The sequence below is a fragment of the Poecilia latipinna genome, unplaced genomic scaffold, assembly GCF_001443285.1.
Source record: "Poecilia latipinna isolate Pla-1442-1.1 unplaced genomic scaffold, P_latipinna-1.0 Scaffold441, whole genome shotgun sequence".
Classification (NCBI taxonomy): domain Eukaryota; kingdom Metazoa; phylum Chordata; class Actinopteri; order Cyprinodontiformes; family Poeciliidae; genus Poecilia; species Poecilia latipinna.
Window position 1 is genome coordinate 100903 of NW_015113057.1, and position 10772 is coordinate 111674.

Genomic DNA, 10772 nt, shown 5'->3' on the forward strand with positions numbered 1-10772 from the left:
AATATATATATATATATATATATATATATATATATATATTTTTTTTTTATTTTTATTTTATTTATTTTTTTTTTTCAAGGAAGAGAGCAAAAAAACTACTGCTAACATCTAGTGGTCTGTAGTAAGACAGCAACCAACTAAAAAAAAATAAACAAGAAAAAAAAATGATGTGAAAGTTTCTGAAATATTTTTAGCGTCTTCACTTTTTCTGTCCAAATCTCCGTTGTATTTTCATATTTTTATATTTTTGACAGGGTCAGCTTGCAAGTCATTTTCTGTTCCTTGATTTTCCTTTTCGTCCCTTGTCATTTGAGGAGTGGGCTTGTTCTCTCAGGGGATGTAAAATGCTCCTTCTTTTCTGGAGAAGGATCCAAACGATCCTTCAAAGGAAAAGGAAACAGAACCTTTTAATTAGCAGGTGGATTATTTTCTCCATGAATTAGACACGTTCCATGTTGTTGTTTACGTCCAGAAATTTCTTGCCTGTGCACAATGCAAAACGACGATTATTTTACTTGCCATCCATAGTTGTGCTGCGGTAGAACGGTTTTGTTAACAAAATGAAACCTGGAGATGTATTATTGTTAATCCAGTGCAATGCGCCATAGCAAAGGGAAAAATAACTCAGAAAAAACGTTGAAGAACAACTCAAAACCACTCATATTCTTTTTTCTCTCGCTCTCTGTGTCACCTATACTACACATTGACCCATTACCATAGCAACTGACTGACAATGGCACCACTAGCAGACAGAGCAGAGATTAGTTCCAGTGTATCAGGATTCAACACTGAAAAACAGGCAAACATTTCCCACACAAGGAACAGAACACTCAGTCCGTAACAGTGTCATATTTTCAAGTGATAAGTGATCGTCTGTACGCTGCTGTGGTTCTTTAGCTGATTTGAACTCCTCCTAAAAATGGAGATGGGTCGGTGTGTGGGTCGCCTTATTTTTTTTTAACTAATCTGAAACGCATTGAATTCTGCAGCACATATTTACGTTAAGGTTGTCAAAGTCAAGCTAGCTTAACTGGTCTACTTTCCTCTCCCTTGGTATTTTTTTTAGTTAAAACTTTTTACTAACCTGTAAAGTGTAATACCATTGGACCTTTTTGTATATTTGTCATAATTTTGATATTTAACAGCAAATCACTGTGTCTATTTTTCTTTTCTATACTACACATACATTTAAGATTTAGCCCGTTATATTGACAACAGCTAAGCCCAGTGGTAGTTGTCATTGGTTAGCAGTTTTTTAAGAGGGTGGGATCTTGTGTATGTGACATCATGTTGCAACCTGTCCATGCTGCTGCTTTCATTTATGATGCTGAATTTCTGGCAATGGTAATTAGTCAAACTCTTTGTATGAGAAGCTTGATGTCTCAAACCAACAGTCCATTGTCCTAATAATGTTGTTTTCTTCTAGGTTGGTGTGGAGGACTTGAGACGGCAGCAGGCGGAGGACAGGGAAAGGATCAGAGCCTTGGAGAAGCTCATAAACTCCATGGACCAAAACATCAGGCGTGACTTGGAAATCTACCGCAGAGAAAACAAGCAGTCCCAGACCTGCTGCAACACCATCACAGAGCTGGAGAAGAGGCTGTCGAGCATAGACGTTCGACTCACGTCCACTTCGGACAAGTGTGACATCATCAAAGGGCGACTGGATAAGGAGCTGGCTGGGACGGGTGGAGCAAAGGGACGAGTCACTGAGGATCGGTTTAACAGCAGGCTGAGAGAGATGGAAAAGAGGTTCAACACCACGATGAGGAAGACGGAGCAGAAGTGCACCAACACCGGGAGCAACTTGAAAGAAACCCTGCAAAGAGATTTCACCCTGCTGCGTAACAGCGTCTTTATTCACCTGGATGACCACAGCTCTAAAATCGGAAGACTAGACTTGGAAGTTGCAGATCTCGGAGATACAGTGAGGGACCACAGCCGACGTTTGAGCCATCTGGAGAACGTTACGGTCTTCCTTGACAGAAAGCTAGCCTCAACCACAGAGATGTGCAGTGAGACCTGTGGGCACAACGGAAAAAACCCAGCGACAGATGAGACTGTGAAAACCTTGGAGTGGAGAGTTGTGACCAATCAGGAACACATCAAGAGGTTTAACAACACCCTGAACAACTTGTCTGTGACTGGAGACTCCCTGATTGACAGAGTGATTGACCTCACCAATGACATCAACAAGATAAAAGCAGTAACCGGACAGAACGGTGAACACTTCACCCGCATTGTCTCAGAGATCGACACACTGGGCAGAGATCTTGATGACTGTTTCGTTTGTCGCAACGTGGAGCAGGACTTGCGCTTGCTCACCAACTCCACAATGATCGGCCTTAACAAATGCCAGACAGAACTGACGGATCTGCGGAGAAAAGTTGACTCGGGGGAGTCCACCTGTTCTCAGGTTTGCTCCAACCTTCAGGAAGAGGTGGGGCGACTTAGGGAGGATGTGGAGGAATGTACGGGACAGTGCAAGACCAACATAAACGACTTGAAGAAACGGTTGGACGGTCATACCTTCCATAGCGGGAAATTAGGTGGGGATCTGAGGTCAGTCCAAGGAGAGCTGAACAATGTCATGATTACTTTTAACTCCATTAATAACACACTGAAGGATCTGGGACGGACTGTGAAGACACATAGTACCACGCTGACAGATCTAACCAGCACAAATTCAAACACCATTTCTGTGGTAAGCTAATGAGATAGCACTGCTATTAAACTTAACACAGTATATTACAACATTTTAATGTTTATTAGCTATTAATAAAATGAAGGCCCATGTAGTTGCCCTTACTGCTGGTCATGTAGTGTAAAATATTACATGTTTAACTATTTGATTTGCTTTGCATCATAGCAATGTCTGTACCTCTGCAGGAGGTTTAGCATCTTGGGTATGGAGATGGAGAGTCCTACTTTAAAGTCCTATTTAAAATGTTACATTTAGTTCTAGCAATATACCAATATGTCAAGTTATCATTAGGTAGATGAAATTTATTCCTTGTTGGATAAGGACTTTACAGTGAACATAGACCCAAACCGTGGATCTCAATAAATCTGTTTTAACTTCCAAGTCTGTAAAATGCTCCATACCACATGTTGTTCATGTGGTCACCATCATACTTCTGACCTGCCACTGCTTTCCCAAAATAGTATTGCTTTTCTACAATACAATTCTACAAAAAAAAATTCTAGAAAAGAAAGCTTTACTTTTTTTTCTAGATTCTTGACATGTTCCATCTCTCATGTGAAAGACTTCTTTGGGTTTAATCTTTTTTAAAAAAAAAAAAGAAAAACATGCAGCTTAAACAAGAAACGTCACCATTTGATGCCCTGTACCAGATTGTAGCTCTTAGCTAGTTTATTTCAATGTTCTCTTGAAAGGTCAATATGAGAGGATAAGCCATAAGAACAGCAAACAATTCAGATAATAATAGTTAACAAAAGATACAAAGCCACCATAATACAGCAACAAAATCACATATGACGAATGTGTCATCATATCAACTACTGTACTCAACAACTGTAAGAACTACAACACCAAGCATTCAATTTTAAAACATTATTGACAACAACTCTGATTGGTCTTTGTCTTTTATACAGTGTATGTAAATATCTAGGTTCACTTATAGATGCATTTCATACTTTGTCATTGTAAGCTATTATATCTGTTAATTTGGAAGAATATGGCTTGATGTTAATAAAGCACAAAATTCAGTTTCTCATAAAGTCAAATTTACACCACTAATAAAACCAATAAAAGAAGTTTGTTAAAACAATGTTGGCCCACTGAAAGTATACCCATGCACTGTACAGTGTATGAATCCTTTTGTTATAAAAACATGAGTCCCTTATATACCTGCCGTTTGAACTGAATTCCAAAACTATGTTATTTAGAACTTCCTTATCTAAGTATTTCTTCAATGTCTCATGACCCCATTGACCAAAGTTACTTTGTCATGCTGATTTGAAATATTTTCCACTGAATAAAACAGAACATCCATCATATGAAGGATCTATATACTTATCTTCTTTATTTATCTGTATGATATTAAAAATGTGTTTTCTGTGCACACTGTAAAAACATTGGACCATTCAAAAATCTTTTCTGGCTATCTTGGAAGTTTGGAAGCACTATAGAAGAATAGCACAACCCTGCTGAGGACGAAGTGTGTGCGATACCATAGGAGAATAAATCGTGGTAAAGGCCTACAACATGAAGTGACACTTTAAAACTCAAACGAACACGATTGTGTTTTCTCTTCAAGGTGGGGAACTTGAAGAATGAGTTGACGGACCACGTCGACGATGCTAACGTCCGGTTCGGCAACCTGGGCAGAGAAATCCAGATAATCAGGAACAACTACGCCACGGAGGTGGGAGAGTGCCGGCGGTCCAGCGACGGCCTGGACCGAAGGCTCTCCAAGCTGGAGGGGGTCTGCAGCCGCCTGGACTCCTTCACAGACAGCCTGGAGAAAATCAAACAGGGCCTGAACAAACACGTGTCTGGCCTGTGGGGCTGTGTGAACGGCCTCAACGTCACCGTGACGTCCCAAGGAGAGCTCATTGACAACATCCAGACTGTCCAGCTGGACCGTGTCCACTCCAGGATACATACGCTCAACTCCTCTGTGCTGGACTTGGGAAGGCAGTTCACCATTTTCAGGGATCAGGACTTTAGGGGTGAGTTTCAGGGGAAAGGGAGCATGGGATTTCACTTTTGGCCAGGACGGATGCACATTAAGTAATGAAAGGCATTAAAATAGACCAAAGAAAGAATCCAGGCTGTCATGTTTGAAAGAATTCACTTAAGAGCCTAGAAAAGTTTGTTGTCTGTCTGAAGGACATCTTCTTGTAATCACATAGTATGAAAGACACAGCTGGAGTCTCACCAGGTTAAATGTCTTGGCTTTCCTGACTTAATGTTCCTGCCGTTTGAAGCTCCTCAGAACCACTAGCAATGCTTAACAGGAGTTTGTGTGCAGTATTTCTATCTCTAAATTGTCCTTTCCCTCAGGTCCCCCGGGACCTCGAGGAGAGAGAGGCGAATCTGGACCACCGGGTCCTATTGGACCCCAAGGAAGGGTGGGACCTCCAGGCAGAGAAGGCAGACAAGGACTAGTGGGACCCCCAGGTACAAAAACACAAGAAGTGATCTGTAAAACATACACATTGTACTGCAAGACTTTTTGTAACTCTTAAACTTTGTCACATTTAATGCCAGATTTCAGTGTATTATCATTTGTAGTTCAGAAATGGGAAGTGAACGAGCAATAACAGATGGTTTAAATTGATATTCTGAAGAGTGTGTAACACATTTCCTATCAGCTCCCTTAAATCTACATGCAACTTTTACAAAAATATGTTTTGTACATATTTGTTCAAACTGTCACTATGCCGTGACAGTTTGTTAGGAGACAGATCATTTGTGAGAAGATCGATATCCTCCACCTCCTCCCTGAGCAACTATTGCTGTCTGAAGAAGTGAACCACTCTTGACCAAAAACAACCAATCAGAGCCAGGAGGAGAATCTTAGTGCTGCCAGTCATGCATGTTAATGCGCTGCTAAATGTCATCAGAGTCCATGCTAACTAGTCTTGACATTCATGACAGACTAAGTTGTAATGAACCAGCTGTAGTGTAGCAGAGAAAAAAGGGGGAGGGTGTGAGTAACACATACATGAAAATGATTGGCAGCGCTAAGACCCTTCTTCTGGCTCTGATTGGTTGTTTCTGATGAAGCAGTGTATTTCTGTAGATGACAACAGAACCAGCAGGAGAACGCAGAGGATTATCTCTGATTATCTGTCTCATAGCAGTGTCATGACATAGTGATAATTTTAACAAATATGTAAAAGATTTTTTTTACAAAAGTTACATACTGCTGAATTAATTTTGATACAAATAAATAAAACCCATAGTCATCCTGATTAAGAAAAAAAGTCAATTTGTGTGTATTTTAATCTCTGTATTAATCTAACTGATAATAATATCATGAAGATTGGATGGAGAAATTTAAGGTTATAAAAATAATAATAAATCAGACAAGATGGTAGAAACATACCCTGAAAGACTTGCAGATGGACTTGCAAACAAAGCGACATCAGATATTGAACATTTTTAATTTTATACGCTACTTACTGCTGATCAAACCCCTAAAAGTCCCAATAAAATACAGTGAAGTTTGTGGATAGAATGTGGCCAAATGTGGACGATGTAAGCGGTGTGAATATTTTTACAAGGCTCTGTTTGCTGAAACACCAGTGAATGGCTTATTTGGATATTTACCTTACTCTTTATATCTTTCATCTTGCTTTCCAGGGCTCAGAGGAGAACAGGGTATGTACTGTACTTACTGAACAACAGATGAAAGCCCTCATTCCACTTAGATCTATAATTCTCACTAAGCTCTCCTCTGTTTCTACTTTGTCATCTGGTCTTCAAGGGTCCGATGCTCACGTGCCGCGCCTTTCTTTCTCTGCTGCGCTGACTCGCCAGATGAGGAAGACAGGAACCATAGAGTTCAATGAAGTATTTGTCAACGAAAATAAAGCCTATAATCCTGAAACAGGTGTGTGCTAGTGCTTCAAGCACTTCTATCAGTTCCTGTCAACTCGGTAGATAGATAGATAGATAGATAGATAGATAGATAGATAGATAGATAGATAGCAAATTAAATAGCTAGCAAGACAGATAGCTTTTGACCCTGAATAAATTACTTGTTTAAAAAGTAATTTAATCTGTTTATCTATGTTTGATATTAGAACTTGTTTAACTATCTGAAACATGTAAGTGTGATAAAAAAAAAGCAGAAATTTTTGCTGGTCAAATATATATTTTTTTACAGCACAGTACACCCACAAAGAGAGACAAATTAATTTCTTTGTCACTCATACATTCTTCCATATTCACCATGAACACTGAACTAATACTGTCCCGTTCTACAGGTATATTTACGGCGCCCCTGAGTGGCAGATACTTTTTCAGCGCCATTTTGACGGGTCACAAAAACATGAAGATCGAGGCAGTGCTTTCTAAGTCGAACGTTGGCGTTGCCCGAGCGGATTCAGCAGGATATCAGCCCGAAGGCCTAGAGAAGCCCATGGCGGAGGCCAAACACATCCCCGGAGCCCTGGCTGTGTTCAACATCATTCTACCCTTAGAGGTCGGGGACACGGTCTGCATCGACCTCGTAACGGGCAAGCTGGCCGTCTCCTCTGAACCCTTAACCATCTTCAGCGGAATGCTGCTGTACTAGACCGTCAGACAGGACGGAGTATGACTTCAGAGTTTATCGTGTTGCATTGAAACCTCTGCTTTGGACTCTTAACTCAAAGAGCCATCGACAGTGGGTGAAACTGATACCAGTGGACTGGATTCATCCACCAAAGAGAAAAAATGCTTCACAGCTTTAAGGAAAAGTTTTTATTTTGTTGATTGAGATGTATTTTTATGTGGAAAAGAAGCCACTGCAGGGTGATTTCCTATGTTCCTATAAACTTGGATGCTTTACTGATTGCACCAGGACATCCATCAAGTTTCACTTGTGTTAAAAAAAAGGATATTTAGTCAAATGGAGAAAGATTAAAGATGTGGGTGTTTTTCTATTTATCTGCGCTGTCCACCCACGTCACATCAAATCTTCAGCATTCATTACGCACTCGTTTAGCTGTTGTATCCTTTTTTTTTCTTTTTTCTTTTAGTACGATCATTTATTTTTGTGTTACTCACAGTTTCATTTTGACCACAAGCGAGTTCCCAGAAACGCAATGCCGAGTGCCAATTGTCTCGAGGAAAAATGCGGGAGGGACAAAGTCCAAACCACTATTCTTTAGGAGGAAATGCACAAATGAAGTCACTGACAGTTCAGCATAGAGAGACCACAGGATTTTATAAATCATGCGGCCATAAAACAATAAGACCATTTTAGGACTTTGGCCATGCCCCGAAACACAAAGGAAGGAGAGGATTTGTCAAAAGGAACAGAGGGGATTTTTCTTCTCACTCTGTATCCTAATAAGGGATATCTAAAGTTAGAAGACGAGGACTGAGATCTTACAGTAACAGAAGTTTGCCATCAGCATAAAACCTCTGCTGATTATACAACATATAACTAGTGATTTTTTTTAAATACAAGATTTGTGGTAAAAGGTTGGATTTATTGTTAACATTTTCTTAAATATACACATATACCTCCACTAATTATTGAGTAAATGTCTCTTAGCATTTTTCAGATACAACACCCACATGTAAGCCATCAGCTGATTGGATATTAAGTCACAGTTCCTTTAAATATGTTCATTTCCTGACAGTCAACCTTTCAGCTTAGCTTCCAAAGAACTTCAAAAACACAAAATCATACCAAGTTTGTCTTGTCTGTTTTTAAGTGCAAATATCTGAGAGTGAATTTGAAACAAGACAAAACTAAGTTATAAGTAACTTTCAGAGCTTGTTTTAAGTCAATAATTTCTTAATACTGATAAAAGACATACTAGTTCCATTGGTAGATTATTCCACTTATGAGAAAAATTTTATTTTAAGTGAAATAATCTATTTGAACAAGTACTTTTTATAATCTGTAATAAGTATTTACTTGAAACAAACTCCTATATCTTGCTAAAAGTTTATTTGTAAGTTGATTTTATCTTACTTCAAGCATTCTAAGATATTTGGACTTGAAAATAGACACACACAAAAAAAATACTTGTAACATTTTGCAGTTTTGCAGTGTTTTTTTTTCTTTGGTCAGGACCAGGAGAGGCCTTTCAAGAAGATTGATGCAGGACGTCTAGAACTACTTTTGATCTGTGTTTGGAATCGTTGTCCTGTTTGAACAGCCAGAAGATCCTCCTCTCAGATGAAGGGGAAATATGTTTTCGGACTTTCAGGAACGACTCAGGAACAACTAAGGCCCAAGTCTATTATAAACAGGAAGCTGCTGGGACATCCATGTCATCTCCTATGGTGAACTTACCTTAACATTAACACAGACTGAGAGGGAGCCAACCAAGGAAGTAGCATTAACTCCAAAATTGGCCAAAAAAAAACCTGGATAGGGTAAATAATTAATTTAGGAAAGCTTTCGGGTCAGACATGAGTAGGTCTGTCACAATAACAAATTTTGCTGGATGATAAATTGTCCCAGAAATTATTGCGATAAACGATAATATTGTTGTTTTGAGACCATTTTCAAGTAATGTAATGGTAGTGGCATAATAATGCAAGTAGGTATTCTCAAATCAATAGACTTTCATCTAACACAGGAACTGAAACACATTTAAAGTATCCAAAATACATAAATAAAACAACAAAAGAACAAGTGAATTGAATTATGAAGTCTGAAAACAAAACTGCCCTTCAAACAAGTTGCCAGTTGAGACTTGTCATCCAGTCTTTGGTAGAAAGAGAGAGAGAAACAGTCATGCAAATGAAAATGATTAAGCTTGTTTTAATTTATCATGTGATTAAATGATTTATTGCTCATTGCGACATTCTTAGAGAAGTTTGTCCACAATCCCAAGAAGAATGTTCCAGATAAGGCTTTCAATCTCAAAAACACTTCTGTACACAATTCAGTATTCCAACAGAACAATCAACACCCAAACGCACCTCAAAACTGTTCCCCTTTCAAATGGGTCAAACAGGCGAACATCAAGCTTCTGGGAAGGTGCTGGCCTTTGGGGGGAAAAAAGAATCTGTGGATTTCACTGAAAAGTTGGCCCGATGCCAGGAAACCACCAGTTTGTTTTGTTCTGATAAGAAAAACTATCAAATATCCTTGAGAATCGTGTCAGGAGCTTGTCGATTGCTTGGATAAAGTGGTTTTACTTCTCTACACTGCAAAAACACAAAACCTTACCAAGAATGTTTTGTCTAGTTTCTGGTGCTGATACCTTAGATCACTAAAAACAAGACAAAACGGACTTATAAGTAACTTTTCAGCCAAACATACAAGCTTGTTTTAGATAAATAATAGTGATAGAAAGTACTAGTACTGTTACCAGACTTTTTTCACTTATGGGAAAATCACATTTTTACTTTTAACTTGGGTTGAGATGCTTATTTTTTGCAGTGAACAATCTGCTAAGGGATATCTAATCATAAGATTAATAACTAATCATATAATCATTAATGATTAATATATTTGCACATTTTAACCCTTTATGAATTAGACAAAATACAATTTATTCAACGTTGCAGACTTTGTTTTTTCCCCATTAAAACTCGTAAATGTTGTGTGGCAAAGAGTCATCCCGGCCTAGAAAAGAACTGCTTAAATGCATCATTAAAAGTAATATGACCATCATGTCCCCAATTAGTGGCTTAAAACTTCAATAAATAGTATGAGTAAAGCTCGCAACATTAATTAATCAAGCAAAATGAATCTTTATTGTGTTTGTGTGAACACTTTGTCTTTGTTGAACGGCTTTGCAGCCCTTTAAAAGTTTAATTGCAGATTAAATGAGGTCGGTGGATGTTGAGCACAACAGCAGTTTATTTTAGTTTACTTTTTCAGACTGAGCATTCTTATAACAATCTTAGAGATTTCTTCCTCAGATTTTTTTCCCTCCTCAGTGTGGAAATATACAGTTACATTGATACTTCTTTTATGCATTGGGTAACTCGTGAATATTTTCCTACATTTGAAGCATAGTAAGATTGTTTTTATAAGCTACCACTTCAACTTGCCAGTTACTGTGTATGTGTTGTATGTTTTCCCACGCGTGTGCCTCAAATACAGATCCCCAGATGAACACAG

At 38.6% G+C, this 10772-nt stretch overlaps 1 protein-coding gene across 1 annotated transcript in view; it reads left to right on the top strand.

Annotated features, from left to right (window-relative positions):
- Window positions 1-10767, top strand: part of emilin1a (elastin microfibril interfacer 1a) — a 46826-nt gene extending 36059 nt beyond the window's left edge. The window contains exons 7-12 of the mRNA XM_015038423.1: window positions 1427-2704; window positions 4281-4695; window positions 5030-5146; window positions 6335-6352; window positions 6459-6584; window positions 6961-10767. Coding sequence (XP_014893909.1) covers window positions 1427-2704; window positions 4281-4695; window positions 5030-5146; window positions 6335-6352; window positions 6459-6584; window positions 6961-7271 — 2265 coding nt within the window. The 3' untranslated portion in view covers window positions 7272-10767. The remainder of the gene's footprint in view (window positions 1-1426; window positions 2705-4280; window positions 4696-5029; window positions 5147-6334; window positions 6353-6458; window positions 6585-6960) is intronic.
- Window positions 10768-10772: the final 5 nt, after the last annotated feature.